At 33.2% G+C, this 16,756-nt stretch overlaps 1 protein-coding gene across 2 annotated transcripts in view; it reads left to right on the top strand.

Moving 5' to 3' along the window:
- Nucleotides 1-16,756, top strand: part of RhoGAP100F (Rho GTPase activating protein at 100F) — a 539,358-nt gene that overhangs the window by 449,381 nt on the left and 73,221 nt on the right. For both annotated transcript variants that reach the window (XM_072522830.1, XM_072522831.1), the window contains exons 12-13: nucleotides 8,964-9,106; nucleotides 15,988-16,120. In XM_072522830.1, coding sequence (XP_072378931.1) covers nucleotides 8,964-9,106; nucleotides 15,988-16,120 — 276 coding nt within the window. The remainder of the gene's footprint in view (nucleotides 1-8,963; nucleotides 9,107-15,987; nucleotides 16,121-16,756) is intronic.

The raw sequence follows: 16,756 nt of genomic DNA, 5'->3' as shown, positions 1-16,756 counted from the left end.
TGTGTTAAATATGTGAACTAGTCTGTCTTTAAAGACTATATTTATTGTGTTATTAATATTTCATCTTCTGCGAACCAAAAAATTTAATTTCATTTTGCCCCATTATTTATCTCCTTTCATTGTTTACTTTTTATGACTTCATCCATGATTAGATTGAATAGCATAGGCCTTAGTAAATCCCTCTGTCTTACTCCATTGCCTGTATCTATAGGCTTCGTAAGTTTTCCATCTATTCTTCTGATATCTTCTGTATCTTCTTCTATATCTTCTGTATCTATAGACTTCCGTATTGTTGTTATGATAGTTTTTAATTATTTTTATAATCCATAAGGATCTCTCTACTATACCAAAAGATGTATCTATTAAATCTTTAAATCTTACTATGCCAAATGTGTTCTTTAAGTAAATCAAGCGTTCTATGCGGGTCTGTTGTATTTTAATATTTTTTCTATAATTTACTGCATGACAAATATTGCATCTATACACGACCATCCCTTACGGTAACCTTGTTACTCCTCTGCTAAGTTTATGATCTGATTATTCGTTTTTGCAAAATTTTAGTTGTAAATTTCAGTTTAGTATTTAGCAAATTGGTATCACTGTCGTTTTCTGATTGTTTCTTATTGCCCTTTCTGAATAATAAGATTAGCTCGCTTCATTTCTCCATTCCTGTCCTCCATGCTTCTGTGTTATTTTATTGTGACTTCGAATCTTGTTAATTAATACCCTGCCACCGATGTACCGCATATTTCCATGCCAAGCGCCGGTTACAGATATTCCCTAGAGATCTCCAAGCGACGACCCTAAACATAAATTATTATTCAACATTTTCATGGGTATGCATTTTATGCCTATTTCCAGGTATGTGTTTTTGTTCCACGGCAGGTACTACTGCTACCCTCCTGGTATCGGTGCTATGAATATCCCCACTTACAGAGATGTACAACTGAAAGAAGTACTAACTAAAACCCCCTCAGGCTCAAGTTATTATTATCCATATTTAGCCATACATCTCACACTCCCTCTGAGGGGAAAATTAACTCATCCCATATATCTACCATATCTAAAGGATTGAGCTCTGGTGAGGCTCTTTTCTTGTTATCGAGCCCTAGGTGACTTGGTATGCTGAAGTATCTCTCAAAAATTTTCGGACACGTCTGGACGTCGCGAGGAGTATAGTTTACTGCATGACCTTATAAAGATATTCATTTAGACCCAGCTATTTTATGTTCGCTAGGAGGTTTTTGGGAATATCACCAGTAGTAGGTAGAATAATAGGTACTGTCTGGGTACTTTCCATTCTTCATTGTCTCCTGATCTGTATTTCTAGATCTCTGTACTCGGCGATCTTTTCCTTGTATTTAACACGCAAATTATTGGTGTTAGCTATCGCCACATCAAGTGTTGTTTGCCTAGTTTATTAACTTTTTAGTCGTAGCTCTGTATTTCTATATTAACAATTTTTTTTTAATAATTTTTTTTTATTATTTATAATGGTCGAACAGGAACTCAATATCTCCTCCTATTTACGCATTAATTTGCTGTCAAAAACGTCATCACTTATTTTTTTGCATTTATATTCAGCTTTAAATTTTAAGAAATATATATAACACTTTCAGTATAACTTTCAAATATTTTTTTAAACTGTTTTCTGATTGCGGTATCTTTCAAATTCTCTGATCCGTAATAAACACAACGACTATTCGCTCAAAATAATCACGTAAATGCTAAATAAAAACACAAAACTGTGGATTTAACGGGCGGTAAATTATTGTGGGATTATTTAAAGCCGGAGGCAACTTTTAGAATTCATGAATGTTGATTGCAGATTCTAATGGTTCATATGCACACAATAAAAATGAAAACCAAAAATCCGTTTAGACAAATGCAACCGTTTGTACGGGAGATCTATTTAAACAGTATGTATTTTTCATTTTGTTTTATAAGTGGAAATTTATGAGAATATAATCTGGTATCAAGCATTTGTATATTTATAAAATTGGTGCCAAAGGAATAGTCCAATAAATATTGAATATAAAGTTATCTTTATTTAATCATTTAATGCATAACACATGAAGACTACAGGAAAAAAAACAGATCTTTTTAGGCAGCTCAGATTAGTAAGCTCTACAGATGCAAAAGTTGAATACGAATAAAATGGACATTTTATTCGTAAACATAAAAACCAATACACTAATGACGAGGTTGACACCAGCGTATAGCGACAAAAAGAACTATTAAACATCACAGTGGCGGATCCAAAAGGGGCCAGGGGTTGATGACCACCCCCAAAACAAAATTAAATATCAATCAAATAATCCTAAAAAATATAATTTAAAACCCATCAACTTATTAAATCAAATCAATTATTATTATCAAATTATTTAAACTCATTTATTCTAGGGGTAACTGTAGAATTATACGGAAGCCTTTTTAAATTGCTCTTTAAAAAATCAACAAAATTCTAAATACAGTAATACCTCGACTAAGACTTCTACGAATTAAGAGTTACGCGATTTTCAGATTTTGTCAATTCGTCATTTGAGTGCCAGAGAATCGTTCGATTATCGATGAGGTAGAATTACCACCCACTATTGTTCATTCAATGTACATGACATGACTTTTCGCACGAAATCAGCACATTTTTATATTGTATTAGGTATTTCTTATCTTCAGTTTTGTCTACGAATTGGTTGTTTGTAATTTGAATATGTATTATAATTGTTGAGACTGTGTGCTACATTTTATAATTTATCTATAATAAATATCAAAGTGAATATTGTTGTTTAATTAACTCTGTCTGATACGTTAGTGAATACAAATTAAGGAACTGGGGGCTGCTGTCCAAGGTATTTGTGAAACTGTGAAACAGTAGTTTGTCTTATTTTGTTTTAGGTACAACTGGATCACTTAGTCGTCTTCTTCAGTCACCAAAATTAGATTTTAAGTAGGTTACTGAGGTCATAGAGGACACTAAATGCATTCTTCAAAATAAAAGATCAAATGTTGAATCTGTTTCAAAGAACGACTTTCACCGAAAGTTATGAATCTATTTAATCTTCGAGTTGTTTTACCTAAAACTACTAACACACCAGAAGATAAAGTTGCATTAAAAAAATTGTTGACACCTTCCAGGATATTACTGGACTTACTACTTACTGCATATTCCACAGTAGAACAAGAGTTTTCACTGTGGATTCAAAAGTGGAAAAGAGTCGTGCAAAATATTGGAAAACTTCCTGATTGTATTTTAGAAGTATTAGAAAACCTGCGATATTCATATGTATCCAAATATCAGAATATTTCTGCAAATAATAATTACACTGCCAGTCAGTGCAGCAACAGCAGAGCGTAGTTTTTCTACGCTTAAGCGTCTAAAGACTTATATAAAAATAGAACTTCTGCGGAAAGGTTAACTGATTAAGCACTCATCAATGTGCATCCTGAATATATCTAGATGTTGATGTAATCATAGAGCGATTTGCTAAATCGGATAGGCGAAAAGAATACATTTTTATAAAATTAATCAAACTAATTTTCGAAACCAAATTCAGATTTCTGCTTTAATCTGTGCCTTCTAAGAATTGCAAGGCAAAGCAGACGTTGATAAAGATGAAATTAGCGACATGGGAAATCTAAAATTGCATTCAACAACATATCTCCTCAACTAAGCAAAAATCCTTAGCTAATTGGTTTCACGTACTCATAAAGAGTATATTGAAATAAAAGGAAAAACAAATAAAAGGAAATTTTAGATTCCCCATATCTGTAATTACATCTTTATCAACATCTGTTTTGCATTGCAATTCTTAGAAGGCACAGATAAAAGCAGAAATATGCATTTGGTTTAGACAATTAGTTTACGGATTTATTTATCAGATCTCGCTATTCCGTCCAGATCGAAGCCATTTTAGTGTTGCTTCTACTATGGGTGAAATACGTATAAGCGGATACATAGACGCATTATACGTAAAATCAAATCTTTCACCAAGTAACGAAAAAACAAAATTTGTTTATTTTACTAATTTTGAGACCAATTTCCGAAGTGGAAATTGAAACGTCAATAAACTTACTTTTACCTTTAATTGTGGCTTATTCCCATTTAAATAGTAATTACTTTAAAATTCCACAAGAAAATAGCTTCAGAACTAAGTATATCTTATAATATTATTTTTTTGTTTGTTTGAATCATCTGTAGAATAACCACGTGTTTACTTATTTACACGTTGAAATAATAAATAAATAATACAATTACTTTATTCAATTTTAAAAATGTTATTTAAAATTTAAAAATACAGAAAATATAGTACGAAGTATCGCATTAGTCTACAGTACCGTCTACCTACAATACCACTTCTTTTTTAAATTGATCTTTTATTTATTTTTCATTATTTTAAATCTTGGCCTGATACAATTGCCATTTAATTACTAACCATTGGAAGGAGACGGCGGTATAAGAAGATTCTAGTGATTCAAAAATTTGATCTTTTTAACATATCTATCTTTTTATTATCTATTGTCCTCTATCTTTGTAGATTGGGTTTTGAGTTTTACCGGACGGAGCTAAGTATGTTCTATGATGTGTTTTTCAGCACCATTACTTGGTTTGTAGCAATTTGATTTAGGTATGTAATATTTTATCTAGAATCTCCAAGGGTGTTTAGTAATTGTTTTTTTTTCTATTAAATTTTTTGTTGATCTCTATCTCCACTAGGCCTAGGAGGTCACTATTTGTATTAACGTGATTTAGGACTATAACATATTTTTTGTGTCTTTGTGGTTTGCGAGTTTTTGACTATTTGTCTATAATTATTTTAGATAAATATATGTATAATCAGTGTTGCAAGTGTCCTTCTTTAAAGAATTTTATGTTTAAAGAAAAGATTCCAATAAAAGCAATTAATTAAATTTTTCAAATTCTAAAAGCTTGCACACAAATATTTTTAAATAAAAACTTACTATTTTAAACAAAAAAGTTTATTTTCACTTATGGCAGTACGTGGGCGAAATCAATTTTAAATAAAAGAAATATCAACTCGACTGTAAAAATCCGATATCTTTTGATTAGAGTGTCCTATCGACAAAAATCAAGATGCGTTTTAACAGGTTGACTGCGTTACCGGTCCCCTGGGACCGGTGTTCGTTATTATTAAAGTGCGGCGTGTGAAAACTGCAAACTTTTTAAAATTGCGAAAGGCATATCTTCGTTAATATTCGTTTGTTTTAAATGCTAAAAACAGCATTATACTTGTCTTAAGATTCTACACATTTTTAAAAGAAAAAAATGTACCGGGCTTTGGGAGCCGGTAACGCACAGATATTACAATTTGTTACTCGGGTGCGAGACCGGTCTTGCGGGACCGGTGCATATTTATATATCTGCATGCTTGCGCAGTCAAACGACATTTAGTATCGTTTGTATTTCAATAGCAGGTGTGTTTACGTCCGTGTTTTACTAGTCTGAAAATGTCATCTCGCGTTAAAAAGATTTTGATTTTAGCTCAAACAGCTGATACAAACAAAACAAAAACTGTAGAGTGTAACGAACCAAGTACTTCAGTTGAAAATAAAAAATATGACGAAGATAACCTAAGTATTGTAAATTCGCGCCAAAGTCCAACTGATTTAAGAGACCATGTGTTTGCAGAGTTGCCAAATAGTGTCAGTGAAAATGAACAGGACGATCCTTTTGATTCTGTAATCGACAAAAACTATGTTCTTTCTTCAGATGAATCGTACAGTGATGTAAGTGAGAGTGATTTATTCGACGATGATAATGAGACAAAAATTGATAACGAAAAAATCTCCGAATCTGAAAATGATGATGAAAACAAGTAGCATGATATAGGTAAGAGTGACAATGAAACTGGTGAGTTGAATCAATATCAAAATATGCCTATATTATATTTTAACGTTAACGAAATAAAAAATCCTATAGACGCTTACAAGTTATTTGTAACCGATGATCTTTTACAGAATACTGTCACTGAAACAAATAGATTTGCTCGGGAAATGTTGCTAAATATACATCGATCAAAATTACGTATACGTTACTGGGTTGACTGCGATATAGCCGAACTGAATGTTTTTTTTTAATATGTATAGTTATGGGATTAGTTGATGGTCCCGCAATAAATTTATATTGGTCGAAAGATCCCATGTTCAGGAATGAGTTTATTACGACTACCATGAGACGAAACAGGTTCCTTTTACTGATGCGTTGCATTCATTTTTGTAATAATCAGCAGTGTAATAAAGATGATCGGCTCTATAAGTTAGGAGATGTTTTAAAAGTACTGAATAAAATTTTTCAAGCTGCATTAACTCCAGAACGGATTTTGGTAGTCGATAAAAGTATAGTACCTTATCAAGGAAGACTGCAAATAAAGCAATATCTGCCAAATAAAACACACCCGTATGGAATTAAATTATATAAGTTATGTACAGTGAATGGTTATACTAACAACATAATCGTTTATCGTGGTAAAAATACGACTACCAATGCAAATACTGCTCAGAGTGAGCAGATAGTGTATGATCTTTTTGAACATGTTGAATTCGAAAATGGCTACTATGGCTACTTGTATGCTGATAATTATTACTCGAGTTTACCTTTAGCCAAATCATTATTCAAAAAACAAATAATTTAATTTGTGGAACCCTGAGGTCCAACAGAAGAGGTATTCCCAAAACGGTACCTAAAAAAATGAAAAAGGGAGAAAGTTGGGGTACATAGAACAACTCCTTACGTATTATAAAATGGATGGACAAACGGCCAGTTGTGATGTTAAGCACTGATCCAACCCATACAACTACCTTAGAACCAACAGGAAAGTGAAACTGGCAACGTGAGTTTGTATTGAAACCAAAGGCAATTATTGATTACAATCAAGCAAAAAAAGGAGTAGACTTTAGTGATCACATGAGTTCTTATCATTCGATTTTAAGAAAAAGTTTAAAATGGTACCGTAAACTAGCCTTCGAATTTTTGCTTGGAACATCTATTGTAAATGCCTGGTTGTAACAAGAAACTTGACGCAGGAGTTACTTGTTACTACAGCTGCACACGAAAACACCACTACTCCCAAAAGAGTTCCACATACTTTTGTTAAACCGTCAGGACCTGGAAAGAAAAGGAGAAGACAATGCCAAGGATGCTATCATAAATTAAGAGAAACACATTCAAGCAAACAGGCAAGTAATATGGTGACAAAAGTAACAAGTTACTGCAATGAATGTCCTGGACAACCAGGAATGTGTTTATCTTGCTTTAATAGCATTCATAAAAAATAATCTATTTTTCTGAAACTTGATTGTTTTTTTAATAACTACGAAAAAATCTTTTATTTTCCTGAAAATTTTTGTTTTTTTTTTGTTTAATAACTAAGGACACAAATATTATTTAGTCTACATGTTTTTTTGTTTTCAAATATCATTTACACTAATAAAATATTAAGAAGTTTTGATCTTTTAATCTAGATCTGTAAAAAATAGTAAGCTGTCTTAATACTTTAAAATATTCTTAACAGGAAACCTGATCAAAAAACGAATGACAATGGTAAGTTTTAAAATGTTTTTACTGTTAAAAACTGATCTTAAATCTCGTATAATTTATATTATAAAACTGTAAAAATATAAAAACTAATTACGTCACTACCGGTCCCCGACGGTCGGTAATGCACCGTGTTGGCGTCAAGCCACCGGTCCCGAGGGACCGGTAACGCACTTTTCTTGGGTTGACATATTTTGGGAACGCAGTCAACCTGTTAAAGGTGAAGAGCAGCTTTCGTATGCAATCTTTGCATTTTGACGCAAATGAAATCAGTTTCTATAAAGGTGTTACATAAATAAATTCACCATTTTTTACGATTCTCATGAGATCAATTTATTACTTTCATTGACGGGTCACTATGGAATTTTTATTATTAAAGGCCAGTATTCAAAACATATAGCCTGAAATTTCGGTTTTTAAGTTTTATCACAAAATGTGAGGCATTTGAAATATGCAATTTAAACTTTCACATTATAAACGATCTAAAACGGTAAAACTGCTCCTTTTTGGTTATATAAGTATGTTTTTTAGAACGACACAAATTCAGCTCCAAATTTAACCTAATACCGTTTTTGTGAAAGCATTTCATGAAAGCATTTTGGGCATATTTTAAATGCCTTACATTTGTTGCTAAAAGTCTAAACCAAAATTTCAGGCAATATATTCTGGCTCAAATATCAGGCTCTAATAATGAAAATTCTATAGTGATCGGTCAATAAAGTTGATACATTTGATTGATCTCATGAGAATTTTAAAAAGTGGTAAAAATCGCTAAACGTTTATTTATTTAACACCTTTATAGAAACTGACTTTCATTGGCGGCAATATAAAAAAAAATTATAAGCAAGCTGCACTTTTCACCTTTAAAACGCATTTTGATTTTTGTCGATAGGACACTTTGATCAAAAGATATCGAATTTTTGTGGTCGAGTTGATATAGATTTTATTTAAAATTGATTTTGCGCATGTACTTGACATTGAAAATCACCGGTCGCTTCATGGAAAAGCAAGAGGGTAAAATTGTGAAACTTTTTTGCATCTTTTTAGAAGTCCAAGAAATAATATTCTCAGGAAAATTCAGCTTTTTTGTATGATTTTTAGAGATCAAATCTTTGACGAATGGACTAATAATTATACCACCCTTCAATAGCATATTGATGTAAATTTCAAATGATTTATGTGAGATCCATCCATATTTACTAGTCAATATATTTCTTTTACTTTTTAAAAGATTATATTTGTTTTTCACGTTAGATGTATTGAATTTCACAGATAAAATACCTACGTAGTAATAAAATTTTCTACATTTTAAATCAGTAGATACATCATGATACGTACATCCAAAAACAAATATTATTATTTTCATACACTAAAGGAAGAATACCTTCGTCAACTAGTGTGTTCTCTTCAGATGAGTACAGGCAATGGTTGAGCAGAACTCCTTCGACATCAGCCATCTACGAGCAGATACGAGCGTCGAGGGATGTCCTGAATCAACAGCGCGCCGCGAGGTTTACCTACAGCGCAGAAAATATCCACGATGCTTTAAAAAATGTAAGTAGCTTATAATCAATTATTTTTTTAAAAATCTTTTAAAATATGATAAATTGTGCATTTTATTGGATTTCACAAAGCAAATATCCACCATAGCTTATTGGATACCTTTAGAGATTATAGATTTATTATTTACAGATTATAGATAGGTTCTTTTCAATATTAAGTAGCTAAAGACACATATTTATTTTATGGAGGCCCGGTTTATTCTAGTTTTTCAATTGAATGTAGAAGTACATTCTTGCAATTACACGCGAATTGCAACTCAGCACTCGTGCCTCAGAATTAATACACAAAACTATTATTAAACAATACATTAAACAATAATTAATATTATATAATATTGATTAATCTTTTTTTTTAATTGCCGAACTGCCAAATTCCAGTAAGAGCCTAAGAAGGTATTAATTGAATTCTGAGAGGCAACGGTGGGGGAAATCTTTTTTGGACATCTACGTCACTCAACAAGACACCCTGGTATCTTTCGGCCGAGTAGGATACTAGGCCAGAAGACCCCAGGGTAGTGCCGGATTAACAATGTTCCGGCTAAAACCTTAACCACCGTTCCAGAGAGGTGGTCTTGCCACTCAAGAACAACTAAAATAAAAAACTAAAAATTTATAAATAACCATACCTATTACCGTAAATCAGAAAATGTTTCAGACGTTAGGCCATAAACTAATAAATAATATTAACCATAAATTTCAGATCCCTGGCTCAATTTCCTCCTTTGTCCTCCTGCTCCTTTTCTTCATCACCCCAGAAATCAGACAGTGTACTTCTCTCCATTCTTTCTCTCCTCTCAACATTATGTTTACAATGTTTCTTTTATCCAGCCCGAAACCCATTCGAATCTCGAAATCTCCCCTCTCATTTGCCCCTCTCTATGTGGGCCTAAGCGTCCGGTACCCCCCAAACAGTACAGTCTGCCAAGGAAGATTTGCCGATTCTATTTGTGAAGTTGCCAAAACTACCATGTCCGGCCAGGAAGTAGTCTAGTTTCCTGGATTTACATTCCCACCACGGCCTCACATCGGAAATAAGCTCCTTCGTCCACCTTGCCTTTTCGCTATCATTCGCCCATTCTCTCTGCCACTCTACTATCGCTCTTTCCCTCTCATTCTCATCTATATTTACATCCATTCTCCTCGCATACACCTCCGCTCGCTCTTTGTACAACAAAACGATCGGTATCACCGCTCCAATGACATATAGAGCCCCATTTGAATATATGCACTAGATACCCTGAGGAGCATTCGCCTTTGCGAAGTCTCTATCAGCTTAGCGTATTTCGCAGTGTTTAGTACGCTACACCACACGGGGGCAGCGTAGGTTACCACCGACTGGAAAACTCCATTTAGCACCTTTCTTTTGGTGCTACCTGGAGCTCCAATGTTTGGCATCAGCAGTATCAACGCCTCCAAATTTCGGTTCGCCTTCTCTACCATCTTTTGGATGTTTACTCCGAACCTTAGTCCTTCCGACAACCAGACTCCCAGACATTTAATCGATTTGACCGGTGCAACCTCCACACCTTCCACTATAAAGCGAAGAAAGGATTTTTCCCGGCTCTGTTTGTGAACTAACACCTCAGTAACATCGTTAATAATTTGCTTTGTGAAGTTCATATAAAATGTTCTATAATTTCAAACGGCGTATGTGTTTAAATACATAAGGGTAAAGGTCGTGGCATATTATCGTGCATGTTGCGTTTCCAGCACACAGCGTTTAGTTTCCGAAAAATATAATTTAAATGGTTTTAAATATGAACAACGCACACTGTCCGGAACATAGCGTTTCAGACACTTAACGTTTCCGTTCAGTATATTCGAAAACAATATTTTACCGTAGTAACCGAGTCGTAACCGGTTTGTAAGGATAATGTTAATTAGATATCCGTCGTCTTCCCCTAGTTGTTTATTTAGGTCTATGTTTGATTTTGATACAGGGTATTTAAAAAAATAATTTTCGAGACTATTTTGTCATTTATGCATGTGTTTTTATTGCTTTGTGACAATTAATCACGGAAGTGATAAACAATTAAGAATTTAATAATAATTAATAGGTTTATCAATTTTTTAAAATGAATAGGATTCAATATCAAACCAAAAAGTAGTTTTAAAAAGAAGAGGTATCACTTCCGTGATTAATTGTCACAAAGCAATAAAAACACATGTATAAATGACAAAATAGCCTCGAAAATTATTTTTTTAAATACTCTGTATCAAAATCAAACAAATACCTAAATAAACAAGGAGAAAATGACGGACATCTAATTTACATTATCCTTACCAACCGGTTACGGCTCGTTACAGAGCCGTCGACATCAGTAAAATATTGTTTTCAAATATACTGAACGGAACCGTTAAGTGTCTGAAACGCTATGTTCCGGACAGTGTGCGTTGTTCATATTTAAAACCATTTAAATTATATTTTTCGGAAACTAACCGCTATATGCTGGAAACGCAACGTGCACGATAATATGCTACGACCTTTAAAGCTTATTTTATCTGTAAGGGAAACTTCTATTACAACCCTTAATATTATCAATATTTTCCTAAAAGTTCAAAAGTTGCATTAAGATATTTTTCCCTTCTTCTGTAAATAGAAAAATTAAAATATATTGAGTTTGGAAAAGTTCTAAATGAAATATTATCCTTTACTAAATGCAGCTGTTATCATAACTCGAAAAACTCTGGACTGAATATCGTATCGCGTGTTAATCCCAAATATAAACAAACTTGATTTGAACGTTTCGGTATAAAACTGTTTAAAAAGTAAACAACAAACATGAACTGTCATTATATGAGATAGGTTAGTTATAGCCGGCAAAACAACGATAGAGGCGATTAAAAATTCAAGCAACTTTTTCTATACTTCCTGATCAAATAATACTTTGTGTGTTATAGTTGACATTTTGTTTACAATGTTTAGAAACATTGTAAAAATAAAAATATTAAAATAACGGTAATGGAAATTAACAAAATAATTTATTAAGAATATTGTAAATAAATTTTATTTTCAAGTAACAAAATACAATAATTGTTATAACTTTTATTTTATCTGTAACTACTTGCTAAAAGTACACGCGTGGCGTACTTTATACGCCACAAGAGAATACACTTAAAAACAGTAGTTTTGTTTATTTTTTATTTTTTTTTTGAAAAAATACACTTAGTTGTTTGTTATAAACCTTATTTATTAATATATTAATAATATTGAACATTTAGAGTAAGTCAGATAGAATGCAATTGTTATCAACAAATTTTTTGAAACCAAAGAGACATAATATTAATACTAAAATATAAAAAATAACAGTTAAAATGATAAATATTTATTGCACATCCTCTGAGCTGTCATCTTTATTTTATCATTGTGTGCAAGTAACAACAGCAACAGAATGATCCTTGCAGACTGATCTGAGACAAATGCTGCATGTCATCGTTGTAGTCCGGTTTTTCTGTCTACCAAAATAAAAACACCTCTCTCGTACTTTTGCTGATGGTTCTTCATTTCGTTGAGCTATTTAAGGCCGCTTATATGTGTTTAGAACTAAGATAATGGCATCAACACCCAACAATAGAGCCAGAAACATCGGCCACCAATTCACGGTTGATAATTCTACCTTTGAAGTGGTGGACAAATTCACATACTTAGGCTCCCTGATCACCAAGGAGAACGTCATGACGGAAGAAAGCAAGCGAAGAATAATCCTAGCAAATAAATGCTATTTTGTACTGAGTAGACATATGAGAAGCAGAAACTTAAGCCAAAAAACAAAAATAACCATATGCAAAACCCTTATACAACCAGTGTTGACATATGGGTCGGAGGCATGGACCATTTCCAAGGCAGATGAAAATCTCCTGCTTATATTTGAACGAAGGATCCTGAGAAGAATATTTGGTGGCATCTGTGAAAATGGTGTTTGGAGAAGGAGGTACAACTAGGAGATATATCACAGATATAAACATATATTTGGTGGTAGAAATAGATAGACATAGTATCCTATGATAGTTATAAGATGAGACGTAGTATCCTTTATAAAAATAGGAAGACTAAGATGGGCAGGACATCTGGCAAGATCACAGCAGAACAACCCTCCTAGAAGAATCCTTATGTCACAACCTGTGGGAAGTAGAAAAATGGGTAGACCAAAACTCAGATGGAGGGATGGTGTAGATGAGGATGATAGACAAATAGGCGCAGCAAACTGGCAACAGTTGGCAATGGATAGAACTGACTGGCGTAATAGACTTGGGAAGGTCGAGGCTCTTTTATAGGGCTGTAGCACCAATGATGATGATGATATGTGTTTAGAAAAAGTCTTATGTTCGTATTCGTATAAGTTTTATTATACGAACTTTTCTTTTCCCGATAAATAAAGTACTTGGAAGCGAAGAAGTGTCCCTTTGTGGAGAAGGTCTTTGTTCATGGATGGTATAACTTGTTTCATTTTTTACTATAGATCGATCAGTTGTAAACGATAGTTTAAATTTCTAATCTGGGATTTATGGTGGGATTAAAAGGACAGATGTTGACTGTTGTCTCGAATTCACTAAGTCTATTATTAAGTTCTTCGATATGCTTTTGCGAACAAGCAGTCTATGTTATATGGAGTTACCAGCTTATACAGCAGCATATAATTCCATTTTCTCTATAGCCTTCGTCAGACTTGTAGCTTGAATGACCATCAAGCAATAAGAGGACGTTATTTTTAACTGCGCATTGTTTATGTTGTTGGAAATACTTTCTTCTTCTTCAAGTGCCATCTCCGCGGCGGAGGTCGGCAATCATCATAGCTATTTGGACGTTTGAGACGGCTGCTCTGAAAAGTTCATTTGATGTACATCCGTACCACTCTCTTAGGTTGAGCAGCCATGACATTCTACGCCTCCCCATGCTTCTCTTTCCTTGGATCTTCCTCTGTATAATCAGTTGGAGCAAGGTGTATTTCTCTCTACGTGTAATATGTCCGAGATATTCCAATTTTCTTGTTTTAATTGTATTTAAAATTTCTATTTCTTTATTCATCCTTCTCAGAACCTCTTTGTTTGTGACGTGTTCTGTCCACGATATTTTCAGAATTTTTCTATACACCCACAGCTCGAATGATTCTAGTTTTTTTCATTGATGTTGCATTCAAGGTCCAAGATTCCATTCCATAAAATAAAGTCGAAAAAACATAGCACCCCGCCAACCTAACTTTTAGTTCCAATTTTAAATCCCTTGTACATAGCACTCTTCTCATTTTGTTAAAATTTGCTTTAGCCTTTTCTATTCTGATTTTCATCTCCTGAATGTAATAATTTGTGGAGTTAATCATTGTTCCCAGATATGCAGATTTGTCCACTTGTTCGACGTAGGTTCAGTTTATTAGAAGATTCTCGTTATTTCTTTGACTTTTCAAAATTCTCATAAATTTCGTCTTCTTGACATTCATTGTTAGACCATACTCTTTTCCATACTCCGCTATTCTGATCACCAGTCCCTGAAGATCTTCAATATTTTCGGATAAGATCACAGTGTCGTCCGCATATCTAATGCTGTTAATGGGAACTCAATTTACCTTTATTCCAGCTGTTTTACCCCCAAGAGCGTTTTTCAGGATCTCTTCGGAGTAGGCATTAAAAATAATTGGCGACAATACGCATCCCTGTCTCACTCCACATCTTATTTCAATTTCTTCTGACAGCTGTTCGTTAACACGTACTTTTGCTCGCTGTTTATAGTAGAAATTTAATATGATCCTGAGGTCGTTGTAGTCAATCTTCTTTGATTTCAGGACATTCATTAATTGTTTATGTCGTACTTTATCGAATGCTTTATTATAATCAATAGTTAATATTCCAGATTCGTAGCAAGAACAAAATGTTCCATATGGGGCACGTTGAAATAATCATTTATTTGTTTTTTCCGAAAGAATATTATTGCTTAAGAAATAAATTAACCCGCAGCATTTACACAAGGAACAACGATGATACTTTGTCTCTTTTCAGCGCTTGTTAGGAAACGAACCGGTTTCTACACTTTATGTGCTAAGATTTTGGCCATCTTGCTAGAGACCATCCGGATACCAGACTCATTTATGTTATATTATATTCTCATAGGATGGTATTTTTATTTGCTATTTTTTTTAAACTTGGGAAAACTTAACAATTGCCTCTTTATTAAAACCTCTCACTCTAGCAGGTCAGATAGCTTCAGCAGTTTAAAAAAAAAAGCTCTGGGTGCCTCTTTAGAAAATCTCTAGGTCAAGCCATTTCAACTGACTTTTGGTTTTTAGAAAACCCGTGTTTAATACCGTTCCGTTCATTAAGCTCGTAGGTCATTTCACCAATCTTTTTCGTCGGCATGCCAAAAAATCTATCTTTCATCACCAAAGCATACTTCTTTAAGTAAGTCTCCAATTCTTTAGGCAATTTTGTAGTGAATTGACTAAGGCTTTTCGAATAAACTGTTATCTAAAAGAAAGTATCAATAATTTTCTGACATTTCTCGTATGAAGTGGTGGTAAAAGTGGTCTACTTTTAGTTCACTTACCAATACATTTTTATTTTTGGCCCTTACTTTTAAAATACTCAAGGGCATCATTTTACCTGAAGGGACCTATTCATTGCGTTCTGACTTTTGTTGTGGTATTTAAACAATTTATTGCTTTTATAACATAAGTATATAGTTACATAAAATAGTATATTTAAGAATACAATGCATTTTAGTACCCACTATATTCCTTAAATTACCAATTAGACTAAAATAAATCAATTACTAATAATATTATTCTACAACAAATATTTTTCTTCCTCCAAATTTTAACGGGCTTAACATCTTGTAATTTAGAGAAATTTATATTCATTTATTAACAAAACAATATTATTTAGATGGAAAGTGGTCTGTATAGCGGATACGGTCGTCCAGGAGCTACTTCAACTCTAGACAGACATTTCACTAGGTCGCAAACGGCGAATATTCCTGCGAGATCATTATCAACTCAACATATCACATCATCATCAGGTAAGTTACAATATTTTTCTTATAATAAACACTTATAATTAAATTTTTCTTTGGAAATAAACAAGAATTATATAATTAACTATTTATTTGTTTGTTAAACAATGTCTCAGAATCGAAATTAAATAGCAGACAAAAAAACAGATATGCAAAAAATCACATGTTTTCTAATTCAAATGAGCTGGTAAATTTTCCTAAAATCTTTTTTTTTTTTCTTCACTGTGACCTCTATGTACATTTAAGCTTATAAGTACTATCTGGAATGTCACCGTATATTATCCAGCAGCAGTTTGTTACACAGCCTTCTTACAGAACATTTACAAGATCTCTAACCATTAGTAAGTCTATTCAGTAAAGCAAGTTATCAGAGAGGGCTTAAATTTAATAAAATTAATATTTCAAAGACAAAGTGGATGGAAGTTGGACAGAATAATACAGATCAAGGTTTGCTTTCGCTTGTTAGAAAGAAATATCTCGGCAGTTGGTTAACTGTAAATTGTGACTCTGGTGAAGAGATAATAACCAGTATCGAAATAGCACGTGAGGCTTTTATGACCTGGAAAGAAGTTTCATGTAACAGAAACCTGTCGATACATATTCATAAGAAGGTACTGAAATGGTATATGTGATCTATCCTAT

The sequence above is a fragment of the Diabrotica undecimpunctata genome, chromosome 2 (genome assembly GCF_040954645.1).
Source record: "Diabrotica undecimpunctata isolate CICGRU chromosome 2, icDiaUnde3, whole genome shotgun sequence".
Lineage (NCBI taxonomy): Eukaryota > Metazoa > Arthropoda > Insecta > Coleoptera > Chrysomelidae > Diabrotica > Diabrotica undecimpunctata.
The sequence above is the reverse complement of the archived record's forward strand: the minus strand, read 5'-3'. Positions and strand labels throughout refer to the sequence as shown.